Source organism: Fusarium musae, chromosome 7 (assembly GCF_019915245.1).
Source record: "Fusarium musae strain F31 chromosome 7, whole genome shotgun sequence".
NCBI lineage: Eukaryota > Fungi > Ascomycota > Sordariomycetes > Hypocreales > Nectriaceae > Fusarium > Fusarium musae.
In genome coordinates, this window is record NC_058393.1 from 2081969 (window position 1) to 2108997 (window position 27029).

At 49.7% G+C, this 27029-nt stretch overlaps 10 protein-coding genes across 10 annotated transcripts; 6 read left to right on the forward strand and 4 right to left on the reverse strand.

The window, feature by feature from the left end:
• Nucleotides 1–883: 883 nt before the first annotated feature.
• J7337_009803 (uncharacterized protein) lies at nucleotides 884–3764 on the forward strand (the record flags this gene model as incomplete). Its single annotated transcript, XM_044827398.1, has 4 exons — nucleotides 884–1282; nucleotides 1331–3334; nucleotides 3377–3463; nucleotides 3711–3764. 4 exons carry the CDS (start codon nucleotides 884–886, stop codon nucleotides 3762–3764), a joined length of 2544 nt encoding a protein of 847 aa, XP_044677992.1.
• Nucleotides 3765–4695: 931 nt separating this feature from the next.
• ADK1 (adenylate kinase) lies at nucleotides 4696–5708 on the reverse strand (the record flags this gene model as incomplete). Its single annotated transcript, XM_044827399.1, has 4 exons — nucleotides 4696–5110; nucleotides 5220–5374; nucleotides 5450–5502; nucleotides 5561–5708. 4 exons carry the CDS (start codon nucleotides 5706–5708, stop codon nucleotides 4696–4698), a joined length of 771 nt encoding a protein of 256 aa, XP_044677993.1.
• A 2023-nt stretch (nucleotides 5709–7731) lies between these two features.
• RPN8 (proteasome regulatory particle subunit) lies at nucleotides 7732–8874 on the forward strand (the record flags this gene model as incomplete). Its single annotated transcript, XM_044827400.1, has 3 exons — nucleotides 7732–7918; nucleotides 7978–8249; nucleotides 8308–8874. 3 exons carry the CDS (start codon nucleotides 7732–7734, stop codon nucleotides 8872–8874), a joined length of 1026 nt encoding a protein of 341 aa, XP_044677994.1.
• Nucleotides 8875–10135: 1261 nt separating this feature from the next.
• Nucleotides 10136–11417, reverse strand: J7337_009806 (uncharacterized protein; the record flags this gene model as incomplete). Its single annotated transcript, XM_044827401.1, has 2 exons — nucleotides 10136–11155; nucleotides 11211–11417. The coding sequence occupies 2 exons, from the start codon at nucleotides 11415–11417 to the stop codon at nucleotides 10136–10138; spliced, it is 1227 nt and encodes a 408-aa protein (XP_044677995.1).
• Nucleotides 11418–13453: 2036 nt separating this feature from the next.
• Nucleotides 13454–14014, forward strand: ATG8 (ubiquitin-like protein atg8; the record flags this gene model as incomplete). Its single annotated transcript, XM_044827402.1, has 3 exons — nucleotides 13454–13543; nucleotides 13690–13907; nucleotides 13960–14014. 3 exons carry the CDS (start codon nucleotides 13454–13456, stop codon nucleotides 14012–14014), a joined length of 363 nt encoding a protein of 120 aa, XP_044677996.1.
• Nucleotides 14015–14822: 808 nt separating this feature from the next.
• J7337_009808 (uncharacterized protein) lies at nucleotides 14823–15797 on the reverse strand (the record flags this gene model as incomplete). The annotated part of the gene is made up of 3 exons (XM_044827403.1): nucleotides 14823–14968; nucleotides 15027–15583; nucleotides 15649–15797. The coding sequence occupies 3 exons, from the start codon at nucleotides 15795–15797 to the stop codon at nucleotides 14823–14825; spliced, it is 852 nt and encodes a 283-aa protein (XP_044677997.1).
• Nucleotides 15798–18668: 2871 nt separating this feature from the next.
• On the forward strand, nucleotides 18669–20867 carry J7337_009809 (uncharacterized protein; the record flags this gene model as incomplete). The annotated part of the gene is made up of 1 exon (XM_044827404.1): nucleotides 18669–20867. One exon carries the CDS (start codon nucleotides 18669–18671, stop codon nucleotides 20865–20867), a length of 2199 nt encoding a protein of 732 aa, XP_044677998.1.
• A 1090-nt stretch (nucleotides 20868–21957) lies between these two features.
• Nucleotides 21958–24436, forward strand: TRP3 (anthranilate synthase / indole-3-glycerol phosphate synthase; the record flags this gene model as incomplete). Its single annotated transcript, XM_044827405.1, has 6 exons — nucleotides 21958–22005; nucleotides 22119–22206; nucleotides 22266–22336; nucleotides 22386–22618; nucleotides 22671–23580; nucleotides 23633–24436. The coding sequence occupies 6 exons, from the start codon at nucleotides 21958–21960 to the stop codon at nucleotides 24434–24436; spliced, it is 2154 nt and encodes a 717-aa protein (XP_044677999.1).
• A 164-nt stretch (nucleotides 24437–24600) lies between these two features.
• On the reverse strand, nucleotides 24601–25368 carry J7337_009811 (uncharacterized protein; the record flags this gene model as incomplete). Its single annotated transcript, XM_044827406.1, has 1 exon — nucleotides 24601–25368. The coding sequence occupies one exon, from the start codon at nucleotides 25366–25368 to the stop codon at nucleotides 24601–24603; it is 768 nt and encodes a 255-aa protein (XP_044678000.1).
• A 341-nt stretch (nucleotides 25369–25709) lies between these two features.
• On the forward strand, nucleotides 25710–26834 carry J7337_009812 (uncharacterized protein; the record flags this gene model as incomplete). Its single annotated transcript, XM_044827407.1, has 2 exons — nucleotides 25710–25859; nucleotides 25920–26834. The coding sequence occupies 2 exons, from the start codon at nucleotides 25710–25712 to the stop codon at nucleotides 26832–26834; spliced, it is 1065 nt and encodes a 354-aa protein (XP_044678001.1).
• Between the last annotated feature and the right edge of the window lie 195 nt (nucleotides 26835–27029).

Sequence of the window (27029 nt, forward strand, 5' to 3'; positions counted from 1 at the left end):
AATTCATGGGCCCAGATTGGCAGAAGCATAATGTATCTATTGACTACGGAGTAAAGGTTAATAAACTATGTCTCGCCGCCATGAACATCCGCACTTACACACCAGGTACCCCCACTACCGAGTATGGAGCTGCGTCATTGTAGATTGCCAGTATATAGGTCTTATTCTTGTTGTTGCTGTGTATGTTCACTGACTGTTTCATTTTCATTTCAAGCTGCGCAGTCACGCTTTCTGTATATTATTACGGTATCCGGACACTTCTGCTACAAAGAATGCCTCAGATGCCACAATATTCGATCACCTTTGGTTTACATGCATATTTTATAGACGTGCGAAGTATTACAGGAACTACCTACACGCGACTCATGACCATTACACCCCAACACTAGACAAATTAATATCCCTACAGTACTTTCGTTAGTTGCTGAGCCTTGAAATTGCTTCTATAAATCCTTGAGCTTTGGCCGGCCCATCTGACAGACTAAAAAGTCCGCTATTCGAACTTCCCGTGTGCCCCTACACTGTTACCCCTGTCAAATCGATAAGCCCACCCGGCCGCATAGCTCAAGCCAACAAGGGCCCAACGTCGCCGAAACGTTGAAGAACAATGCTCCCTCCAACCTTGAGTCCGCACTGAACACTCACTCGACAATCACTGAACAATGGAACGACCGATTTTGTTCTCCTCATAACAGCTCCTTTAAAACTCTCGAATCCCATTTCGACATGCCGTCGAATGCCTCGAAAATCATTACCCCTGTTACTAAACACGCGACGCAACTCCCTATAATTCCACCATCATTATCACTCCCGACAACGACGACCTGACCGACTGCGCTACCCAACCAATATTTGACTTCGACCGCACAATACTTAGGACACGATGCCAGGCTATAGTGCCAACGCACAGGCTGCGCTCATAAAGGCGGTAAGTGTCTTCGAGGAAGAGCCCTCACCGTCTTCTAGCTCCAGTCTGACCCAAGATGCCCCTCAGATCAAACGAGTCTTTGAGCCAAAACGCATGGTAGAATCAGTCGAGGACCTCATCGACGGTGTCACCCTTGGCCTAATTCTACATCAACTGGATCCTAGCTTCGACACGTCCGCCCTCGAGACAAATTCCAATACATCCCGCTACTTGACAAACAAGCGCAACATTCAGAGCATCTACAAGGGTCTCTTCCGCTACATTCGACGAGCAGTTCCCGAGCTTGCTTGTCAGGCAAAAAAATTCGACTATCATGCAATCGCCGAGAATCCCGATGCTCAAGGCATCAGTCAGGTAAGTTTCTCTTCTGTACACGCATATTGCGTACGGCTAACTTTCCAGCTCTTGGCTGTCATGCTGGGAGTAGCCGCACTAGGCCCCGAAGCTCAGCATTATATTCCCCGGATAACAGGCCTCGACAAACACACTCAGGCAGAGATTATGCAAATAATCCAGACAATACAACAGGATATCAACAGCTCACAAGGCGACGACGATGTGGATGAAGCTATCGACGCTGTTATGGAGGCGCGAGACATTGATCTACTCGTTGAAGAGCAGAATGCAGCCTTGAGATCACAACTTGACTTAACAAAGAGACAGCTGTCAGATTATATCACCAGGCTTGATCATTTACAAACAAGTCACGAAGAGCTCCGGTTTGATAAAGAGAAGAACGACCGGGAGCTCGAGGTCTTGCGGAAGGCCACTATAGATGGTGCTAACAATGCCGAGATGATCAAGAACCTAGAGGTTCAGGTGCATGACCAGATGGAACTCATTGCTAGACATGAGGAAACAATACGAAGAGACGAGCGCATCAAGTCGCAACTCGAAGCTGAAGTCCTCAAATTGACAGAAAAATGTAAAGAGGCAGAAGAGCTTCGCGACCAAGCAACGGAATGGAAACACAAAGCTGAGGATCTCGAGAAGAAAGCCAATACCGCAGAGCGGTATAAGCAGAAACTCGAGTCCCAGCAACATCTCGTCAAGGAGGTGCAAAACCTACAATATGAGAAGACAGAGTTACAAGATCAGATTAAAATTCTGCTGGAAGACCAAGATAGGGGGAATCGTACAAGGAAAGCAGAGGATGAGTTGACCAAGATGATTACTCAGTCCGAGCAACACCTTTGGGACGAACGCAGCCAGAAGAACCAGCTGATGAAGGACATCGCAGCACTGGAGGACGAGGTAATTCGCTTGAGAGCACGCCAAAGCCACGATGAGAACTTCATCAAGGATCTACAGGAACAACTAGAAAGTGGAGGAGCCGCACAAAGCGCAGAACCTGGCGTATTAGGTCTGGCAGGAAATCTCGAGGATGAACTTAACGATGCAGCTACCGAGGACGGCCAACCTAGCCAAGTTAACCTACCTCTAGAACTATCTCGCCTCAAGGCCGAGAACGATTTGCTGCGTAGCACAGTCGGCTCTGGGGATACTGCGCCGCTACGCCGAGAACTGGACGAAGAGAAACGACAACGTGCTCACCTTCAAAAGAACTATAACGACATTTTTGAAAAGCATGCTGTTTTGCATGATCAAATGGAGGCTCTGATCAATAACATGACCGGCGAAGGGTTAGTCAAAGCAATTGATGAAGCCGGTGCTCCTGATGGGAATCAGATACTTACTTCGGATTACTACAGGACCAAGGCCTTTCTCAACATTAAACAGTCATTATTGCAGTGTGAATTCGAACTCGAACAGTCGAGGAAGAGGGAGAAGGACCTCTCCGTTCAGGTGGCAGATCAAGGCCGCGAACTTCTTGCTGCTAAGGCTCAGCTCTCGGCTCTCGACAAAGAGGGGGCAGATGCTCTTAAGGAGCTCAAGAGCGCTGATGTTACCATCATCTCATCCCTCAAGTCTGAGCTCGACTACACCAGAGAGCAGCTCAGCTACACCATTGCTGAGCGAGATGCGCAGCAAACCCAGCTCGTCGATGCTCTCCTTACCAAGGATAAGCTGCGTAAGGAGGTTGAAGAGGGCCGGGAGCTGCAAGACATCAATGGTACAGGTGATGCACCACCTGACCCCAGCAAGAAGGGCGAGCTCATTGAGAAGCTGCGTGCCCGCCTCAGAGAACTCCGCGAGGTGAGTCCATTGTTTGATGCAATTCTTAATGGTGATGGGGAAGACCCAGTGGTCTCAGACAAAGATAGCCAGACATCGTTAGAAGACGATGCCGCTTGGCCTTTGGATCCCACATCTGCAGATGGTGGACCGAGTCTATCGCTAGATCCTATTGGAACTGTGATCCTGAGACCTGCTTCTGCTCTACTACCCCTGCGTCCCCTCCAGCGAGGGCAAGTAGGGAAGCTAGAGGGACCTATTGTTATGCATGTGCAATCCGGTAGATTTAGTTGGCTGACAGATATGTTCTAGCAACTGGAACGATCGGAGACGGACAGAATCGACCTGCAACGGAAGCTCAAGGCAGCACATGATGGGGAGGCTGTGGCTGCACAAAAGGTACGTTTCATTTCTCCCCGCGTATATAGTAACATCATCTGTTTACATCATGTTTTTTCTTACTGTGGCTGAAACCTGTGCTGATTATCCGTGATTTAAGGCTGCAAGCGATCAAATTATCCGGAACCTTGAAAGAGAGAACGCTCTCATCTCATCAGCATGGTATGATCTTACGAGCAGGCTTCAGAGCAACCATGTCGTTTTGCAAAGACGGCACGAAGCTCCGCGGAGCTGGCTTAACAAGCAGAGGCAGATGGTCAATGGTCAGTTGCGCTTCCGCGACTCGCTCTACCTCTACTGACCTTCCCCTGTCAGCGACCCCGAAGCGATAGGTACTCGCGGGGTGAGAAATCCCTCGCTATTTTATGATAAGACTCAACGAATTACGCTCTCAAGTTGTGTGACATAACCCCTACTACCTACGTTACCAAACGCCAGTCTCTTCCTCGACGTATTCACTCCCACCCATACTGGCTTATCTTACCCGGCTCTCAAGATTGCCCCTTATCCTTTCTTGATCCCGACATTCTCATAATTGCCGACACCGCCTTGGAAATTCAGGGCGTCGTATTTTCCTCTTTCTTATTTTTTGAAGCATTGCGAGGGAGCTTGGTGTGTTTCTCAAAAACGGGCGTACTTTTTTGGTAGACTGGTGGGTAGGAGGGTTTCTGCATTCAATGATATCATTAGTATAGATGTTATGCCGAGGGGACCTACAAAGGGCTCCAAATGCGTTTCAATAGAGACTCGGGCCAAACATCGCAGAGTCATAGCTTGATCAGTATTGAAACTGAGGTTGTGTAAGGCGATTCGAGGACTTTGATCTGGGTTGAAGGTTATAGTCTACCTGAGACCAAACCCATCAGCGTGCATTCCATCTTCACGAGAAACAGGTAGGCCATATATGTTTAACGCTTCGAAAGCCAACTTTCTGTTGGGTGGAAACTATTGTAATAAAGACATTTTGATACATGGCTAATCGTCGTCCAAAGTAGGTAGCTTTTTCCACACATGGCCAAACAAGACCGCACCGCAGACAAACCCTCTACCTTTTAACGCCTCTTTTGCCCGGAAGATTGGACTCTCCGCTCTCTCTTCCACTTCCCCCAGTTTACAGTTCATACCGTTCGTATATCCAAGACGAGCTGGCTTTTATTTTCACTCAGCATTCGTCTCGTCGCCTCAGCCGCACCAAGTGGCAGCTGGGAGACATCAGCCGCTCCGGGCAGGATTTAAGCTCGCTTCTCGTTGAGGACCTTAAGCATGTTCTTCCACACTTGGCCAGGTTCTTGGCTGGCGTCGAGGCCGCTCCAGATACCAGTCTTCTTGTAATAACCCACAACAGGGGCTGTCTGCTTGTGGTAAGTAACAAGACGCTTCTTCAGAGCCTCGGCGTTGTCGTCACTTCGCTGGATAAGAGGCTCGCCAGTAATGTCGTCCTTCATGTACTCCTTGGGAGGGTTGAAGGTGGTGTGGTATGAGCGTCCGGAAGCGGGGTGGACTAATCGGCCAGTGATGCGGGCAACGAGAAGAGAGTCGTCGATCTGGAGCTCGACGGCGTGCTGGAGCTTCTGGTTGCGCTCTGTGAGCATGGCATCGAGGCTCTCAGCCTGGGGGACAGTTCGAGGGAAACCATCGAGGATGAAACTGAAGCGCGAATTATTAGTATCATGTTTCGTCGATCACGTCGGTGTAGATCGAGATTTACGGGCTCAGAACATCTGGAACCCGAAACCCGTGGAACAATGCAACTCACCCGCCCTGGCACTCCTTGTTGCTGTTGAGCTCCTCTTTAATCATGCCAATCATGATATCGTCGCTGACCAGACCGCCCGCATCCATGATCTTCTTGGCCTCGACACCGAGAGGGGTCTTCTTAGCGACCTGGGATCGCAGCATGTCACCGGTAGCCTGCACAACGAGAGAATATATGTTAGAGAGTCGAAACTTTGAATGGCTGTGATTTTGCGACGCGAATCAACGTACCAAGTGACAGCAAGAGAAGCGCTCCTTGATCTTGGGGGCCTGAGTTCCCTTTCCTGGGAAGCACAGTTAGTAAAAAGACTAAGCGAGCATTTGCGGCGCAAAAACACTCACCAGCACCAGGAGGACCGATGAGGATCATTCGGATCTCATCAGTGGAGACGGGACCGCCAGTGGCTCGCGCCTCGAGCTTCTTGATGCGAGTGTCAATGGTGCTAAGAACATCCTTGAGCTGCTTAAGCTCGTCCTCAATGAAACCCATTGTTGCGGTTGGCGGAAGATGAAATTGGAACTGGAACTTGTTCTGGCGGGCAATGGAAAGAGATCTTGGGAGATCCAGAGAAGCAAAGATGAAATTGACCGAGAGACTTTGTTCTTTGGTGCGAGGCTGAGGGGATCGAAGTGGAAGAAGAGAGGTGAAAAAGCGAGGAACAAAGTCAAGACAGGGAAATCTTGAGTGCGTAGCCGGAGGACGGGAGGTTTGGGGGAGAAGCTTTAGCAAGCTGTGATTGGTCAAATGGGGCCGTTTCTTCTGGAGCGATGATGATGGGGGTATACCCCTGTAATTAACCTGCTGGGGATACGCCTTGGCCTTTGAGGTGATTGCAATCGTGGCTTTTGATATTTACGGACATTTGTATGATTTTGTAGGTAAAGGGAGGCAGTTTTGTGAACTCTGGATAGTTTGTATTGCTTGTATTTCCTTGGTGCACCGTTATTTTGTAATTAACGTTGCCAGGGCTGAAAACGTTCACATAAACATCACAGGCTCGGGACAAGGTACTCGGTACAGCTGCGGCGTTATAGAGACCACCACCTGTTCGTAAAACGACTAAGCTCTAACAATAACATATCTAAATCTAAATACGGTGAAAACATGTGGCCTTCCAGTTCGAGCCATTGTAGCTTGCTATATCTTCTCAGCCATAAGCACTACTATCTTCCGAGGTCCTCAGTCCTTCATCTCTATAAAGTACCGATATACAGATACCTGTAGCACCTCATGGTAGGTAGTTCGCAGCTTGCGTCAACAATAGCCGTATCCGGAACATGCCCGTTTTTCCTCGTCTGACTATTCTCCAAGATGCTATAACCGTACTTGGCCGAAGCCAATGGCGGAAGGTCAGCTCACAACTGTTATGATGCAACGGAGTTTGTTCGGTCGCCAGGACCGAGGTTCAGAGAGTTGCGATGCCACGGGCCCCATTGATCCGGTATATCCCCGCCGGTTCAACAATTCAAGAATAGGTAACTCTCTCATGTAGCATTTCATCCGTTGCAGAAAAACGGCCACACCTGCAAGGAACGACTATCGGTAGTTAGTATGGACCGCTGCACGAGTACCTTCGTTTTGTTATATCCTATTCGAGTAGTAGTGACATGGTACCCTCGTTACTCATGGAACGCTTGCGCCCACGTGTAGGTAGGTGTGTTAATAGCCGGCATTAGCATGTTAGCCTCCATCTTTCCGCTCTCCTACAGGTGTCCCGAAGCCAAGTCTAGAGTTTATAGTGATGGCATCATCATATACAAATTGGACCCTGCTTCTTCAATGGTTTCTTCCCTTGATATGTAGTACTTTCATCCTTAACCGAGGCCCAAGTGGGTGGCAATCTCACCAGAATCGAGTCGCTTACCGTAAGTGGGAGATCTGATCACGCTATGTCGGATTCAGCAAATAAGCGTTGGCCTGATACTTGTCGAAATGACTCTCTAAAAGAAATCATAGTCTTGCTTATGGTGAGTTTGCCTGTAGACTATGTCATGCTCTAGAATGATGGCCTAGGTGTGCTGGCAAGCTGGGTAGGTCACCATCCATCTTGGTAACCAACTAGACTCAGACTTGGTGATTCTACCGTTCATCTGCCTATGATGTCAGTAGTCTAATCAACAAAAAGCAACGCTATTTTCTCTATTTCTTGACTAGTCCAAATCTGAAGATTCTCGCTTTTCTTTGTTCAGGGGCCTGGGCTTTCAATTCTCTTGCTTGCGATACCGCTTAGTTCACGGACATGTGGCTGAATATTTGACTGTGGCTGTTCCACGTGATGTGGCACTGCAAGGCTCTAGCTTGAAGACTCCAAGGTGTCTGGCCCAATCGGGAGCTACCTAAGCTCCCCCAAGAAGGCAGCCTCAAGACTACGTACGTGCGGCCACAATAATCACTGCATCAACATCACGACTCTACCTCCAACTTCGCCGCGCCTGCACGACTACGATCGCGCATTGAATTCCATATCTACGCAGTTCAGCATCTGTCGTGACGGATATACATTGACGCAACGATGCCTACTACAACAGCAGAAACTCTCTCCCTCGTTACTCGAAACGTCACCGTTGCGCCCCTCGTCCTTCTCTCAGCCGTTGACCACTACAACCGAACTGTTTCTACCAAGACGAAGCGACGAGTAGTTGGTGTTCTTCTAGGACAAAATGATGGAAACGACGTGAGAGTGTCAAACAGTTTTGCTGGTGTGTTATCCTAGTATCATGGGACCGTAAATTGGGCGGCGCTTACAATTGCTACACAGTTCCCTTCGAGGAGGATGAGAAGGACCCTTCAGTATGGTTCCTTGACCACAACTACGTCGAGTCAATGAACGACATGTTCAAGAAAGTCAACGCCCGAGAGAAGCTTATAGGATGGTATCACACTGGTCCCAAGCTACGTGCATCCGATTTGGAAATCAATGAGCTCTTCAAGCGCTACACACCCAACCCTCTGCTCGTTATTGTCGATGTTCAGCCCAAGGAGTCGGGAGTTCCTACAGATGCTTACTTCGCCGTTGACGAGATCAAGGACGTATGTTGACAAAGCCTTGCTGATCTCAGATCACCGACCAGCTACTGACACTCACCAGGACGGCACAACCACTGCCCGAACATTTGTTCACACCCCTTCCGTTATCGAGGCCGAGGAAGCAGAGGAAATTGGTGTCGAGCACCTTCTAAGAGATATCCGCGACGTGGCCGCCGGCACATTGTCCACACGAGTCACAAACCAGCTTCAATCACTCCAGGGCTTGCACCTGCGCCTTCGAGATATTGGCACATACCTCCAGAAGGTCCTCGACAGGCAACTACCAGTCAACCACGCGATCCTCGGAAACTTGCAGGATGTCTTCAACCTATTGCCTAATCTCTCGGCACCCGAAGGAGATGGCAAGTCTGGCGGTGGCGAATTGGCATATGCGATGAGCGTCAAGACCAACGACCAGCTTATGGCTATTTACCTGAGCAGTCTGATCCGCGCCATCACAGCATTCCACGATCTGATTGAGAACAAGATCCAAAACAGACAACAGCAGGAGGAGAAGGAGGCTAAGAAGGAAGAGCTTAATGGAAAGGATGAGAAGAAGGAAGGTGCCAACGGTTCAAGTGGTGACACCAAGGAGGGCGCGGAAAAGGATAAGGAGACTAAGAAATAAGGAATAACAAAGACAAAAGACCTGGCAGATGAACTAGACTTGGACTGAGGCTCTTTGGCGTCTGGCGGAGGGGAACAATGGCAATATCCTGGCCAAAGGTCAAGGCAAAAGCGCCTTTGTACATTGATCATATCAAACTGGATTATTAGAGGACGGAGTGCGGATAATACATACTGGACAGATACGTCTTTATAGACGGATCTTTCGGTACTGCTATGACGAACCATATTTACAAGTCGGCTACGATACCAGCCATTTCATCTTTTGATACAACCCGATCCTCAATATACACACCGAGCATTTCTGACCATTTATCCACAAGTAAGCATGCAAGGAGGTGTTTGCAACATGGAGGAGTATCTCCCCGTGAATCCAAACCCATGCCTCCAAAAGACCACTGCCCAGTTTCAGTTGGTAATTGCTGTACTTGATTCGTTATTGAGACAGCATGAGCATGGGCTGGAAAAGCATCCAACGTAAAGCTCGGACATGTGCAATTCCACGCATCAAGATGCACAACGTAGCGCTTTGAGGATGAACTGAAGTCTCGCGTCCGGCGTGAAAGTGTTGTAGCGAGAGAGCGAACAAGAAACATGTCGTTCTTTATCTTATCTGATGAAATCCCATCTTGAAGCTCCTCATTTCGCACTAGCCTGATAACGAGCCCCCGATCGAGAAGATCCAGCGCTGGGAGTAGAAGAGTTGGGAACAGCACATGGAGAGTTAATAGTAGAGGCCGTTGAGAGGGGAGAATGGCTTGTAAGGGTGATAATGTGGGCTGTTGAGCGGCCCGAAGTGGCTGCGCCGATGATATGTCTCCTGCGGTGGTTGATGGCGCGATATTGGAGATGGAACTTATGAGGGATGTAATCAACTGGCGATGGGATGGGAGAGGCTCCATTGCCATGGAGTTGAGTGCTTTTGCATGGTTCGATGTAAGATGTTGAAAGAAGGAGTCTAGTCTCCACGTTGAGAAGAATGGCGATATTCAATGACATCCAACGGTGTCAGCTCAAGAATAGGTACGCATCAACTTCCAATAGAATCACCAGTTCAACGAACCATTTCATAAATTGTATGAAATATTTTGATTTTTTGATATTCTCACATCGGACAAATTTGCCCGTCTTTTTGTACCTAATAGCCTGCACCACCCTGGGTGTCCCTATCTATGATCCTCGCATATGATACACTAAACAATCGCTCAGCCTCATGCTTCCACACTAATAAATTTCCTCTCTTAGATCAAGAGAGCAGTAGCTCAAACCCACTCCTTGGGGTCCCTGAGGACATCAACCAAGCGCTGCTCCCTGCTCTTAGGCTCGGGCTCATGCATGTACTTCCAGCCAGCCGTCAACGGTAAGCTCATAAGGATACTCTCGACCCTTGATCCGGGGGTGTTCAGACCAAATGCTGTACCCCGGTCGTGCACCAAGTTGAACTCGACATACTTGCCACGGCGCAGCTGCTGCCAATCCTTCTCTGCCTCAGTGTAGGGCATGTCCTTTCGCTTCTCGATGATGGGAATGTAGGAGGGCAGGAAGGCCTTGAGGCAGTCCTGGACGAACGAAAAGGTGTTCTCGCGATCGCGCTCGGTCTCATCAAGGTCGTCGAAGAAGATACCACCAATGCCACGGGCCTCGCCCCGATGCTTGTTGTAGAAATACTCATCGCACCACTTCTTGAATCGTGGGTAGTAGTCCTTGTCGTGAGCGTCGCAAGCTGCCTTGATCGTCTTATGGAAGTGAATGGCATCCTCATCGAAGAGGTAGGAGGGTGTCAAATCACAACCACCACCGAACCACCAAGCTTGAGATGTACCGTCGGGGTTGGCTGTCTCAAAGTATCGGTAGTTCAGGTGCACCGTCGGGGCCATAGGGTTGTAAGGATGCAGAACCATGCTGAGGCCCGCAGCGAAGAAGTCGATCGACTCCATGTTGGGGTCCATGGTTTTATGGTTTGCGCGCATCTTCTCAATGGCAGGCTTGGGGAGCGAGCCGTAGACGACACTCACGCCAAGACCAGCCTTCTCGAAGACGTTGCCTTCTTGAAGGACGCAGGTTGTGCCGCCGCCGCCATTGGGGCGCTCCCACTCATCCTTGCGAAACTTTTTGCCATCAACTCTCTCGAGCTCGGCGACAATCAGAGCCTGCTGCTCCCGAATAAACTTTTCCATACGCAGGCGCATAGGCGAGTCCTCGTTAACGCCAGACTCTCGCTTTTTCTGGGCATCGCGGTCGGCGAGAGTAGAAGGGTCGGCGTTAATAGGTTCCATTTCGGCCTGAGAGCAACAGAGTTAGCAATTGAGCCATTGTTTTCCGAGGAAATTCCTGTACCATCTTGTAAGCTAATGGGGCGACTGCACCGAGGGCAACAGCAGCGAGCCACAGAGGAGAGTAGTTGAAATAGGAGGATCGTGAAGCTTTAGGACCGGCAGAACTAGACAGCCAGCGTCTCGTAGAAGCGAATTGTGTTCTTTGGGAGCGTGTGGAAGGAGATGCAAGGTACGCAGTAAGGCGCCGGGAAGGCCGCCTGGCAGCCATTATATTATATATTTGGACAATGCAACGCGAGGAGCCGGGAAATAGTAGCGGCAAAACAAGGCCGAAGGCCGAGAACGAATACAGAAAGAAAGACAGGAAGGATACGACGATCAGGCGTTTCGGATGAGGCCACTTGCGAGTGCCAGGATGCGACAGTAGGGTACAGGTACCTCTTGTTAGGTTCAAAGTCTGTATGAGAACGACTGGGAACTCGGGTGATAGTCAGAATCGAATGTTCGGCAATTGGCTAACTGAGTCTAAGGAACTTGGGAGTGTGGAGCGGGACCCGACAATGTCTGCTCCGGTGGCCGGCCGGTGCCGAGGGCGGTCAAAATCAACGCACCACTCGGGGGTACCAGACCACTGTAGCTCCGTTTGCACCATTAATTTGTGTAGAGCTTCTCCGGGCGATGAAATCAGTATTGGGGGGCGGGGGATCGAGAAAATCTGTAGAACAAGCATGATTTCTCTCGTGATGTGGATATCCGTTGTAGTGTGGCTGATAGGGAAGACATCAGTTGGCAAGCTTTCAATTTGGTGCATCGACAAGTCAAGGTAAGAAAACTGAGGATGGTGATCTTCCATATATGAGAAGATCTACTCTACTCTAGTGAATCTTTAGACAAGCTGATTCTGGCACCCTACTACAATGTTGGAGGTTTTATCACCCCCGAGGATTGGTAATTAGTGTCCATGTGAAGTGGCGGGGCGTTGATAACTGATAGGTACTGTAAGCTGTCACTGAGGAACATAGAACTTCTATTGTTCCTGACTAGACTCTTTGATACACAAGCTGAATCACGGCTAAAGAGCTATGACTGTGCAGACATACATCAACTCAGTGACACATGCAACCAAGATGATGCCTCACCATTTGGTTGCCCATATGCAAGGTAGAAGATGGTACTGTGGTAAGATGGCCGGTTTCATTAAAAGTCCAACGATTTGTGATGAGTGGCCAGCAGAGAAACTTTGCTTCACTAATGCTACCATTGGGGAACTGCCCTGTTTGTTTCGCCATGCAAACTTTTCAGAAGACGGTGCAGTTCGCAGGAAACTTCGAGGTGAATACTGCTCACTCAGGATGTATATAGTAGTACTTTGAGTTTCTCTTGACTCTCCCTCAAAGATAATCAAGGCGGCCAAGCCATGATTCATTCGTAAGCGTACTTTAGCCAACACCCAATTGTAATTCACAACATCAAGAACCCTGAAGGAGCTGATGTACATGGGCACATTTGCAGCTCAGGCTGCTTAGTACGCATCAGCTAGACTAACCCTCTCCCGGATAGTGAATCGTTGTACCCTTAAAACCACTCTAACGACGTTGCCCGTAACTCGGATCCCGGTGATATATCCTCGACATCTTTGCCATGAATCAATGACACAGCATGAAAGGGGATCTCATTCCAAGTGATTGATTGTTTGCTAAGGTTCCCTCACAAGCTTGACCCTGTGACGAGACAGTGCGACGTGACTTGCTGCTTCCCCGCCATTGTCGCCTCGTGGGGCCTCTTGTGATTCACCGAGCATCATTGACCTAGACCATTTATAGTTTAGCTCAATAGCCCCGCGACTCTCTCCCATCACTGCTTGTCATCTGCCACTTGATGCCCGCCTGCCCCCCCTAGCCCCCTTCTCAGTGAGCGTGCCGCCTGCCCTGTACCTGTGTCCTCCCTGCAGCTTTGAACCTGTCTGCGCCTAGGTAAGGTACCTGGCTGGTAAGGTTGCTTGCTGCCTTCCGCCTCGACCGCTCATCTGTGTCCCAGTGTCTGAGGTGTGTCGGTGCCGCTGCCACCTTCTGCCTGTGACTGTGACTCTCTGCCCTTCCTCATCCTTCTTCTGCCTGACGCAAGCAAATCGTAACCTAAACCTTCTTCTCATTTTACCTTATCTATCACCAACTCCATTGTCTTTTTTCACTTTTCATACTCTCCCGAATTTTCCGCTGCCACAAGTCAACCATCTCTACTGCTTGCTTCCACCATCGATACCACTCTTACCGCCTCTACAACTTACCAACCCCCACCGTCAATATGCGCAGCAAGTTCAAGGACGAGCATCCCTTCGAGAAGCGCAAGGCTGAGGCCGAGCGCATTCGACAGAAGTACTCTGACCGCATTCCCGTACGTGATTTACTCTTCGCTTTGATTTGGACTCAAGTTGGGGCTCCAACTCGGCAATGAGAGAACGGCGGGCGCGCGCAATCGTGCAGTGACCGCTTATTCCCTCTGCTTCTTTACGACGATAGAAACTAACAGGTTACAAATAGGTCATTTGCGAAAAGGTCGAGAAGAGTGACATCGCGACCATCGACAAGAAGAAGTACCTTGTCCCCGCCGATTTGACCGTTGGCCAGTTCGTCTACGTCATCCGCAAGCGAATCAAGCTCTCCCCCGAGAAGGCCATCTTCATCTTCGTCGACGAAGTGCTTCCCCCAACGGCTGCCCTCATGAGCAGCATCTACGAGGAACACAAGGATGAGGACGGGTACGTTCACACACAACTGTTGGAATGGGCAACTTGCTGACATGACCTATAGTTTCCTATACATTACCTACTCAGGCGAGAACACCTTCGGTGATGCTTTGGAGTAAGCTGCGTGGAATCGGTTCTATATCCCACCTCGAGAATGATGAAGGCGTTACGGTCGTGTTTGGGTGAATATTCGTTGGTCACTGGTTATGTTCACGTTATCTTTTGAGTCAGTACTTCGGATCTCGATGGAGAGTCTGCTACTCTTTCTGGCAACACGTCTGTATACTCGCTAGGTCCGGCAATGCGGCTACGGTCCGAAGTGCTTTTTTCTGCCTCTTTTGGATTTTCAGATTTATTTTGATCAGTGACACAATTTTCAGAGTCTTTGAATATGTTATCAGAATCAATGTATAAGCAGCTCATGGTACAGTCACGCCGAGCGAAACTCCCACGAGAACCAAGAACAGGCACTTGCAGCTATCACCTGATTACCCCAACTTGGAACCGTGAGCGCTAGCACGCCATGTGCCTGAATGGCTTGTCAGAGCCGTGATCGGCGTTCATTTATACGAATACTGAACTTGCCACTGATAAGATAACTTGCCATATCCTGCGAGAGGGGCTGTCTGTCTAGAGCTTCAAAATCTCTGGATAATTTAATCATACATCAAGGATAAGATGTTACGATTTTCAGGTTTCGAGGCAACGATGCGCTGATTCTCACGATCCATGCCTTCATGCCATTTCCTTATAAAATGCCATGACAGCGTAGCGAAAGGAGCCATTAGCATAACCTCGTCTCATTGCGCGAAATGACTGCAAGAAAGCAATACCGTCCCGGCCTTGAGTAAACGCAAATGCCCAAAGGGATGGGTTCTGCACAAGTGACCAAGTAATGTCCCTAAATATACGAGTGTAAGCATATGATCAACAGTCAGATACATGATATTCGCACCATGTTTTTCGGACTTGTTGACTGATGTCCTTTGGCTCAGACAAGACTGTAAGCCCGGCGTTCTTCGCGAGATCCACGTACCCTTGCTGGGTACAGAGGGGTGGGAGTAGCATGCCATCTGCACTCAATTTAAGATCATAAACACATGAATACGAATATCTCGCATGCAACCTTACCTTCGATAGGCTTGATATCATTGATGAAAGTTGTTTCGTCAGTATATTCATCCTTGAACCAATCTGCTAACACCAACTTGCCCCCAGGCTTGAGTACTTTCATCACATTCTCAAAGAACAATGTCTTGTTTGGAAAATGGCTAAGAGCTTCACTTATCCATACTGCATCGAAGGTGCCCTGCTGGTCGCTGAAGAAGTCGCCCATCTTCTCGGCGTCAAGCTCGAGGAATTTGACTTTTCCCTCGCCGAGTTTGGCGAAGCCATTGTCATCTGACACATCAGACGAAGAGGTGTCTTCGATAGCAGCTTTGGTTAGGCGATTTGCGATCTTGACCTGTTTGCTTGAGATGGTGATGCCCGTCACAGAGCTACCATGTTTGGAAGCGAGATACCGCGATGTTCCGCCGATACCACAGCCAACATCAAGAACCGAGCTGTTGGATGGAATCTTTGAAATGTCGAGAAGGAGCTGGATGAGATTGGCTTGTGCTTCCTCCTTTGTCTGCGTGGCTTCAGACTCTGGTGTTGGCCAGTACCCGTGATGGATATGTTCGCCCCTAGTAAGCCAGCCAGTGGATCAGCAGTCGCTAAGCTTTCTGGGAGGTAGAATGTTTTCACATACCACAAACTCAAATAGTAGTCACTTGCAAGATCGTAATGGAGCTTGATTCTGTCCTTGAGGGCTTGCATAGTCGAGTGAGCGAGGCCGAGAGGAGTGTCATATTGCTCGCTCAGGTCGGTAGTTTGGTCAGACACTGCTGTGGCAGCCATAATTTCTGATGCTCGAGGTCGTGCGGTATTGAGATATTGAGGCAATTGCTCAAGCTTGTTTGCAAATCGCGAATCAGAATCACACAGCAACGTTTATACCAAGCTGTTACCAGAGAGTGCGTATGTACCCCGCGCGTTAGATATGCGCATCAGTGACTGCAGGGTGACACAATAGTTACCTCTGTCTCTGGAGACCATGCTGGGGCATGGGCTAGTTTACGAGGATAGAAAGAGGCTAGAGAGGCTTGACGAGAGGCACCAAAACACATCTCGAAATGACTGTCAAGAATTCTCTGAGACCATAATTATGTAGTCCGATGGAGCTGGACAGGTTGAGCTGTTAAATGTGGCAAATGAAGCAACATGGCTTAAAATGCCTGGTCTTACCAATTCGAATCCGGGTCTTGCTGAACCCTTTGAGATAGAGGAGAACCGTGACAATTCAAGCCAATCTACTAGGACAGATTTTCAGAATCTTTTACGCATATAGTTTTCTGTCATTAAGTAGTAAAGCATACATGCTATGCTCGCTTGATAGAACTTCCAATATGGGCACATCGAGTTTGGGCGCGAGGCTTTGACTGAGTCATCTGCTGCACTGAAGCCCACCAAGAAGGCCTTCTTTTCTTGGAAGAATGCTGGTGAACTTTAAAGACAACACATTGAAGTTGTTTTCCGCTGTTGATTGCAATGGATAAGTAGCAAACAGACTTGGATGATGTAAGGTCGACCTAGGTCGATATGTTCAACTTGCTCGCTGCCACAGGCAACAGACACTTTTTACTGACCGACAACTGTTTTTGATAACCGATTTCAGCGCGACAATAACAGGCATTCATGGGGCCTTTAAACAAAGGAACCTCGTTATTTTAAGCTCTTGTGCAAGTGGATGCTCAACTTGTTAGCCGTTCTGCCTTCAGTGGGCTCCGTTTCACTACGCGCCCAAAGAGTAGGACTACAGGGCTACCAGCGGCTGTAACCGCAACCAATTGTTTTACACTGGAGCGGCCAAGACGCGACCACTTTCCGATAGCTCGTACACAAAGCGGTTCGCAAGGTTAAAAACTCGATCTCCATTTTTGAGTACTCACAAACACGAGGAACTATTTGCTTGTCGCTTAGCATCTTTCATCGGGTCACCAACGAATAACACAACTTCTTGCTAAAACTTGAGATAACAGGACAAATTAACCCCCCGCCATATGACATCATACTCTTCAGCCCAACTTGACTACGGCTAAAGAGCTTTGACTAAGGATACAAACTCTATCTATCTTTAAGCACCTCACTCACCTGACCACCTGGCCCTGAAAGGCCGTATCTCACCGCTGGCCAAGTTTCAGAATATGCAAGACGATGATCAGAAACAAATCCAGCCAACCCGTGACTCTTTCCAGAAAATCCTGTTTCAACTACAACTCATCAAGTGGCGATTTCTTTGGACGAGATCGGCGGTTACCGACCACGTGAACCCCTGTCGACGAGGGGCCCTGCTAGCTCTGAAGAGAGAGACCCTTAGGCCTATTTGGGGAAGCTCCTCACCGGGATACAGGGGCTTCAACGGTGAAGAGTCCCCTGTTTGGAAGCTTGATTGGCTGTCAGCCCCGGCAACTCTAACAACATCCTGGTGCGCCACCTCGAAAACATTCACCACCAAGAAATGTTCTGGTGATGATCATAGCCTCTTGAAATCGTTTCTCGGAGGACCCTGCTTTTTCCAGTGACCTACACGATGGCATTTACGGCGCAGTTACATTAGCCAAATGGGTAGCCAGCATATCGGAATCAGTCGACAACACCGCCACTGCGCTCATGGCTTCAGGCTAGGGTTTCATGGGAAACAGCTTGCAATGGCGTCACCCGCTTGGACTACCAAGATGTGCCGCCTTCCTATCAGTTATATGCCCATGCCCTTCGCCGCCAACTGATGGTGAGCTTTGGAATGCTGGGCACTACTCACCTTATCACTTCACGGTGTTCCCCTTGCACTCTGCGTGAGTCACTATATATCTATACTTCAACTCGCACCCCATTCACTTGGAGGCTGCTGCAGTTGATGCTGTGATATTGCGAGCACAGTGCTACCTGAAGTACCTTGCTCATTGTGCAAGTCCTCTACGGAGCGGCCATATAACATTCAACCCATGCTTGAGGCGGCTGGGCCACTCAAAGCGACAAGTCAAACAAGCCAAACAAGCTCGCACCCATAGCCAGCCCAACCGTACCCTCAACTCAACTCAAGCTCAGACTCAGCTGTTAATCTACTACAAACTCTACCTACCTACCTCACTATAATTGCGGTCCGTTTGCTCTTGGCTCGGTTTCGGAACCGTTTGTGTTCAGGCCTTTGCCAGCATCGTGACTGGTCACCGGTATAGACGGGCGCTTAGCTCACTCTCGTACCCTAAGCGCTGCCGCCGGAATTATCAAGGGCGTTTCTGTTACAGCTGATTTCTCTTTGAATTTGTTATTCATTGGTTACTTTATTTGTGGAGTGAGTTAGGTATGTTTTGCGTCAAAGCTTTCTCAAGCACCCTCTCTTATTGTTGCTATTGCCCTTCCTATTGTTCTATTCGGCCTTTTCTTTCGCTTATACACAATTGCACTTCAACCTTGAACAATCAACATGGAATCATAGATGATAGACTGGAAATATTTTTTTGCTCACGGCCGTCATTTCCTTTGTCCCATTTCTTTCATCTTTCGACCTTGGGCTCTTTATCTAATTAATCTTTGTCCCTACATCGTGTAAATCATCATCACATCTCACTCGATCTGAGCCCTCGTCTTCCTTCGGTCTTCGCATTTTTCTACTTATACAATCTCATACAAACTTAATCGTTTGCATTTACCAACAAACATAGATCCAAGATGTTCTCCTCACGGAAAGAAAACGACGACCCGCCGGTCTATCCGGCCGTACCCAACTCCCTCCGGCCAGAATCATTCGAAATGGCCGAGATGCGAAAAGTTCAAGAAGCTAGAGCCGCTACTGCTCCAAATGCTACTCCCTATCTCAGCCTCAGAGCAAGGCTCTCTCAAATATGGGTGAATCGCTGGACAATCCTCCTCATCCTGGTCCTGGTCCGAGTTATGATCCTCATCGTTGACCTTAAAGAAAATGTCGGAGATGCCAAAGTCAAAGCCCTATCCGCCTGTACCAAAGTGGAAGATGTTGGCAGCGCCATGGCCTCCATGCCTCATTATCTCTCTAGGGGCGTGAACGAACTTGCAGCCTCTGGAATCGAGAAGTCAGTTGACGCCATGGTGTACTTGCTCGACCTGGTCCTTGTCGGCGTCAAGAACATGATCGTGTTCTACATCAACTTTCTAACTGCCACTTACGTGTGCCTGATTACCGCCATGGTCCACGGAAGTCTGGATGTTGTTGCCGATGTCACTGAAGGAGCAACTGAAAAGTTCAACAGCGTGATTGACAAGGCTGTGGACAAAATAGAAAGTCTCTCCAAGGAACTTGAAGATGGCATTAACAAGGTCACCAAGGGAATTGAAGACTCTGTCTTTGGAGACCTTGTTCCCAATATCCCCAAGGTTGACTTCTCCAGCCCCGTCAAGGAACTCAAGGACTTTGACATCAAGTCCGAAGATTTCGCCAAGGATGTCCGTAAATTGGAAGATGATCTCCCTGACTTCCGAGAAGTCCAGAACTTGACAGAGCAAGCCATCTCGATTCCGTTCGACTTCGTCCGCAAAGCCCTCAACGAGACCTACGGCAATTACAAATTCGATCGAGATGTCTTCCCTCTCGCCCAGAAGAAGAAGCTGACCTTCTGTTCTGAGAACACTGCTCTCAACGATTTCTTCAACAACCTATTCGAACTTATCCACAAAGCTCGAACCATCTTCATCGCTGTCTTGATTATTCTCGCTCTGGCCGCCATTGTTCCCATGGCCTGGCTTGAGATCAGACGCTGGCGGCGACAACAGCATCATGCTCGTCTTATTGCTCAAAACTCGTATGACCCTATGGACATTGTCTACATTGCGTCTCGACCCATGACGGCTACTGCGGGCATCAAGATCGCATCGCACTTCAAGGGCAAGCGACAGATTCTTGTACGATGGCTGATCGCTTATGCTACGTCCGTCCCAGCCCTCTTCATCCTGTCTCTTGCCATCGCTGGCTTCTTCTCTTGCTTTTGCCAGTGGCTTCTTCTCAAGGCGATCAGAGACCAAGTGCCTGCCCTCGCAGGTCAAGTTGGCGCATTTGCTGACGATGTTGTTGAGAACCTCGAAAGCGTTTCGGCTGAATGGGCCCATGACGCTAACGGCGTGATTATGAATTTCAACAGTGAAATTAACAACGACGTCCTCGGCTATGTTACCAACGCCACGGATGCTGTGAACGACACTCTCAACACATTTCTTGATACCATGAATGATGGGCTTGACACTGTCTTCAAGGGAACCATCCTTCTTGACCCTATCAAGACAGTCATTCACTGTGTTATCGGCATCAAGATCGAGAGCGTGCAAAAGGGACTCACCTGGGTTCATGACCACGCCCAAGTCAACTTCCCACTCTTCGAAAACAATACCTTCAGCGAGGGTGCGAAGGACTCGGTTGAAGGTGACTCGGAGCTTAACACGTTCCTGGCATCCCCGTCGTCCGCCACTACTGATGAGGTCACAGGGGCTGTCAAGGCAGTTACAGATTGGCTTCACGGGAAGCTGATCCAAGATGCTCTTATCTCTACCGGTATCCTTCTAGTGTATGTACTTGTTGTCCTTATTGGCACAGTCTGGACACTTGTCGGCATGGTCTCACCGGACAAGGGCCGCGCCGAAGGTGGTATGCGCTATACTGGAGACAACAGACCGGGCTTTAGTCCTCGTGTCGGACACCATGATCCCGCCAATCCCGATGGCGCAACACACTTTCCTCGTTTTGGGTCCTCCTCTGGCGAGATAGATCATTACAGAGAAGATGCTCCCAGGCATGACGAGAAGTTCATGTCTGGTGCGACAGGGGCCCGTGCTACACAGGTGGACGGCCACCAAAGAAGCAGCTCCTACGGCTACCTAGACACGGCAAGTGGCAAATACTAGGAGTGTTGGAGCCCGATAGCCAGTTGAAGGATGATTTTCCCTGCAGTTTCTTTTTTATTACTCTGGCCCTGGCTGGACCCGCGCCGAGAGAGACGATCCTTTTTAACTGCATGGAGCGATGACTACACGGAAGGCGTTGGTATAACGTATCTTGGACATGGAGGCAACTCAAATTTATTTCATATGTTTCTCAGTTGATATCCCAAAGGGGAAAAAAAGGTATTGGCCGTTGGATACTTAGTTCATGTTTCGTGTCCAAGGAATAGTCTTGAGTCTGGTTCGTGTTCTACATTGTTTGTGGTCATGATTTCAACCAGATTGTTTCTAGATCAGACTGACACATAGTAACAACAAATTGAAGGCTACAATTGTAAATCTCATGGCTTAGTGATGGTGATATAACGCGCGCCTGTGAATGCATGGCTATTGTGACTGTATAACGATGTGTAGACTTCCTCTGATGGGGGAAAGCTTGTTCTGTTTCTGGTCGAAAGAGGTTATTCCTGATACTAATTCAGCCCTACATGTGGTTCTTTGTTACAAGCTGCTTGGCGCCGGAGTTGCTCGACAAAGAGACTCCCTCGTATGTGCCTTAGTGTTGGTACCTAGGTATGCATGATGACTGCAGCAGAGTGAATGCTAGAGAATACCCAATGGTTAGTGTCCGTAACTGCTTACATAGAGAGGAGTACGAGATATGTCACACGATTCAGATGCCATGATGCGGGACCCTGAAATTGCAACCAAAGCTCCATCCAATGTTATGTTGATTGATTACCCAATTAGGGAATTCCGGAGCCGAAGTGGGTGCTATGATGCTTGATGCAGGGCGGAGTGTGGGCGGAATATGCACCTGCGGGCGACTTGCATGAGCGGGAAGGAGCTAACGAGTCTAGCGAGTCCAGAGGCACAATTGCAGGTGGCGGAACTCGTTCTTCCGGAATCGGTGGCGGAGAATGAGAATGCAGACAAACAACCCTCGCCTCAACTTTCTTTCTCTTTTCTTTAAAGATCCCCACGTCCTCCCTAGGAATCTCCTCTCTTCAATCTCTACATCATTTCTAGGACCAGAGTCGATAATCAATTCGCCATGGACGCTATCAAAGAGACCTTCAGGCGCTGCAAGGAGCAGAACAGGGTCAGTACACCAAATTCTCGTCATGACTGCCCCTCCGCGGGGTAAAACGGCGAGAATGCCAACTTTGACTGCAAGAACAAGTAAACTGACAATGACTCTTCTCTTTCAAACAGTCTGCGCTGGTAACATATGTCACTGCTGGCTACCCCAAGCCTGAGGACACACCCAGCATCCTCCTGGCTCTCGAGAAGGGTGGCGCCGGTAAGTCTTCCTCGGCTCAATGACGCTTGTGAACTGTACTAACCGAGTCGCAACTCTAGACGTTATCGAAGTCGGTGCGCCGTTCACCGACCCAATTGCCGACGGCCCTACTATCCAGACTGCCAACACGGTTCGTACAGTACCAGTCGCTTTGATTAGACAGGAATTGACTGGTTTAGATCGCCCTCGAGAATGGCGTCACAATCGAGTCCACATTGGCGATGGTGAAGGAGGCCCGGTCTCGCGGTCTCAAGGCCCCCGTCATGCTTATGGGTTACTACAACCCTCTCCTAAGCTACGGCGAGGAGAAGCTGCTCCAAGACTGCCACTCCTCTGGTATCAATGGTTTCATCGTCGTCGACTTGCCTCCCGAGGAGGCTATTTCTTTCCGAAAGCTCTGCAACAAGGGCCGGTGGGTCAAAACACCCAAATCGACCAGAGTACAATACTGATTACGTACATAGTCTCTCATATGTTCCTCTTATCGCCCCTGCTACATCAGATACCCGAATGAAGATTCTCTGCCAGCTCGCCGATTCATTCATCTACGTCGTCTCTCGCATGGGCGTCACCGGCGCCACCGGCACTCTAAACGCGAATCTTCCCGACCTTCTGGATCGAGTGAAGAAGTACAGTGGCAACAAGCCCGCTGCTGTCGGTTTCGGTGTCAGCACTCGAGAGCATTTCCTAAGTGTCGCTACTTTGTCAGACGGTGTCGTTGTCGGCAGTCAGATCATCACCACCATTAAGAACGCCGCTCCTGGCCAGGCTCTTGCCGATGTCGAGAAGTACTGTGCCTACCTATCAGGCCGCGATTCTGATGAGAACACGAGAGAGGTCGGTCTTGTTGAGGCTGTTGCTGGGGCTAAGGAGCCCAGCGGCGAGAATGTTACCGTCAGTGGTACCGTCACAGATGCCGATATCACTGCTGAGGAGGACAGCGCCCTGGTTGCTCAGCTCGCTGCTCTTCACGGCAAGATCCCCGAGCGATTTGGCGAGTTCGGTGGTCAGTACGTTCCTGAGAGTCTGATGGACTGCTTGTCACAACTGGAGGATGGATTCAATGCGATTAAGGACGATCCTTCTTTCTGGGAGGAATACCGATCCTACTACGAGTACATGGGGCGACCCGGCCACTTGCACTTGGCTGAGCGACTCACTGAGCACGCTGGTGGTGCCAACATCTGGCTCAAGCGTGAGGATCTGAACCACACTGGTAGTCACAAGATCAACAACGCTCTGGGACAGCTTCTCCTTGCTCGGAGACTCGGAAAGAAGCGTATTATCGCTGAGACTGGTGCTGGTCAGCACGGTGTTGCTACCGCTACCGTTTGTGCCAAGTTCGGCATGGAGTGCACAGTTTACATGGGAGCTGTAAGTCAAGCCTATCCGCTGATCTAGATATCACCACTAATCCATTGAATAGGAGGACGTCCGACGACAGGCCCTCAACGTTTTCCGTATGCGACTTCTCGGCGCCAAGGTTGTTGCTGTCGAAGCTGGCAGCAAAACTCTTCGAGACGCTGTCAACGAGGCCCTCCGCGCTTGGGTCGTTGACTTGGACACCACCCATTACATCATCGGTTCTGCGATCGGACCTCACCCCTTCCCCACCATTGTCCGAACCTTCCAGTCAGTGATTGGTAACGAGACCAAGCAACAAATGCTCGAGAAGCGAGGCAAGCTTCCCGATGCTGTTGTGGCCTGTGTTGGCGGTGGCAGCAACGCTGTCGGCATGTTCTACCCCTTCGAGAATGAGCCTACTGTCAAGCTTCTGGGTGTTGAAGCAGGTGGTGATGGTGTTGACACCGCCAGACATAGTGCCACTCTCACTGGTGGCTCCAAGGGTGTCTTGCATGGTGTGAGGACATATGTTCTCCAGGACAAGCACGGCCAAATCACGGAGACACATTCCGTTTCCGCTGGTCTCGATTACCCCGGTGTCGGCCCTGAGCTGAGCTCTTGGAAGGACAACGAGCGAGCCAAGTTCGTTGCTGCCACTGATGCTGAGGCATTCCTTGGTTTCAAGCTCATGAGTCAGCTCGAGGGTATCATTCCTGCTCTGGAGACTGCTCACGGTATCTTCGGTGCCATTGAGCTTGCCAAGACAATGAAGAAGGGCGAGGATCTTGTCATCTGCCTGAGCGGCCGTGGTGACAAGGACGTGCAGAGCGTCGCTGAGGAGCTGCCCAAGTTGGGCCCTAAGATTGGCTGGGATCTTCGTTTCTAAATTAAAAGTGATACCATGTTTGGATTATGTAGCAACCATTGAAATGATAGCATGAACAAAAAAGTCTTTTTCTTTTCTCTATCGTGGCTCTGGCGGGTTGGTGATACAAAGGCTGGAAGGCGTTGAAAATGGAGGGTTTTGATACATATTATACATGAGATATTTTACACCGTAATCTTTTGCTGGCCTTGTGTCTTTCTGGCTTCCATCTCTGCATCGAGCTCCTTGAATAACAGGGCCTCGTCCTCGTCTGACAGCTCTTGAATGCCCTCCAAATCAGCCAGATCCTCGTCACCCAACACAAACTCCTGCGCTACAAGTTCGCCCAGCGTCGCTTGACTACGCTTGCTCAAGGGCCCCGGAGTAGCGAAATCGAGCGCATACTGGATAATATCGTCCCGGTCCTCAATCTCCTTGGGCGGCATGCCCAAAGCAATACGCTCCTCATTGAACCGCTTCTGAATATCCTTGGATTGCATGAGTAGCCACCTCAAGTTCCAGCCGCCAGGGCCAAGCTCCTTTATTCTGGCGGGCTTGCTCTTGAGAAGATATTCCTGGAGACCACCCTCTCGTCGAATGGTCTTGAGAACTCGGAGTGTGAGGCGGGTCTTGACGTTGACTTGTATGGCGGGCAGCCTGAAGACCTTGACGTGGACGTTTGGACGCCAAAATCGACGGGCCTTGTTGTTGTACTTTTCCGCAACAGTGTTACCGAAACGAATCCTCGCTGAGCCGTATAGACCCTTGTTGGATTGCTTGTAGATTCTTCGCTCGCCATAGGGGTATGGGGGGATAAGACGGTTGGGTAGAAGATGTGACTTGATCGTCTTGGTCTGCTGAGGCAGAGTTGTGCTGAATAGTCGAGCGGGAGTCGCTGTCGATGATGAGGCCAGGGCCCTCAGAGCCGGCCGAGCGGGGGCCCAGGACGCCATGATATTCGTTATCGAATCTCGGAGTGTGATTTCCCGGTCAGATACGAGACATTGATCTTCAATTGACGTCGAGGCGGGCGGAGATTTTCGAGCGCGGAGTGCCCCCTTCGAGATGCGCTGATCGTCGACAATACCGATGACCTTTTGGAGTTGAGATTTTTGGGCTGTCGTTGTTCGGAGGGGCGTGATGTTCCGGCGCCGAAGACATGGGCAGCTTAAACTTGAGGGAATTGCCCAATCAGGTGATTTCGTGGTGTCTTCGCGATGGGATCCACTTCAGCTTCACTATCAACAAGGCAAACATTGAGTATTCGTCGACGCGGGATCTGATCTGATATACGATGGCCATGTTTCCTCCTGTGGAAGACTCTGTTCTTCAGAATAATCCTGATTTTTCGAATCTCTATAATAAACTCACAAATCTTGTACTTAATCCTGATGGAACGACTAAGCAGGACCCCAGAGCTAAAGAGCGGGCTGCAGTTCGAGAGGTGAGACTACCCCATGATTGTTGTGCCAATAAAGATGTTTTAAGCTGACTTAAGGCATAGGAACTCAACCGCAGGCGCCTTGTCTGCGCAAAACAGCATCTATTAACTCGCGCCATCTCATCAGCAACTCCATCAAGCACACCGCCCGCAACAAGAGCTTCTTCCCGCCTAAGAGCACCTCAAAATCAACAACCTACAGAGTCAAGATCGCAATTGAAGCAACAGTCTTCGCTTCCAGAGCCTCTACTGGATCTTCTTCTCCTTCTTCCTCAACTTCTCGACCCCAACAATCCGCCTCTTCCTCAGGATACCCTCCAGCTCCTATTCGCCCATCCTCCCCTTTCAGACCTCGAGACTCTGCTTCCAGCTCTTGCGCCAGTCATCGCATCGAATTTACGGACATGGGCATTAGGTCTTGCACGGATCGCTCATCCGTCTACGAATCCATCCTTTCTTCATCGACATATTGCTTCGCTACCAGCCACCCTCACGTCCTGGCGTTCTGACCTCGCAGCTGCGGAAGCAGATCTGAACACTCACCGGTTACGCTCCCTGGCCGCGTTGACAACTCTTCTCCAGTCCGCAAGCAATGCTCTGGGTCTTCTCGTCCGCGCTCTTGAAGTAAAGCACGGCGTTGTAGCCCGCAGTCTTGAGCTCCGCGCCGCAGATGTCGCCCTTCAAGCTCGTCGTCACGATGCGGATGCTGCTATAGCCGCCGCCTCTGTGCGCCGCGCGGTCTACACACCCGAAGCAATTGCTGCTCTAAAGAACTATGGCGCGCATTTGCGCGATGCTAGAATGCGAGGCGAGGAACGCATTCGCGGTCTACAGGCTGAGTTGGGAGAGTACGGCGTCGGTGTTGATGGCGGAGAGACAAAGGAGAGGAAAATGAGGGAGATGTCGAGGGTGTATCGGGACATGGCGAGACAAATGGATGAAGTGAAAAGAGACCTGGACCGACTGAACCAGGGTTAACAAGAGGTGGTCATTGTCAGACACAATGTGTTTCAGTCTATTCACGCTGTATGAAAGATAATGATGGCACAAGAGCTGCGCGAATGGCCAGCATAACTTAGACCCAATACCTAATTAGATCGAATGCATATATTTTCACATTTTATACTCAGTGTAAGGCGCTGGAGAGGTAGCAAACGCATGGGACGTCTTCTA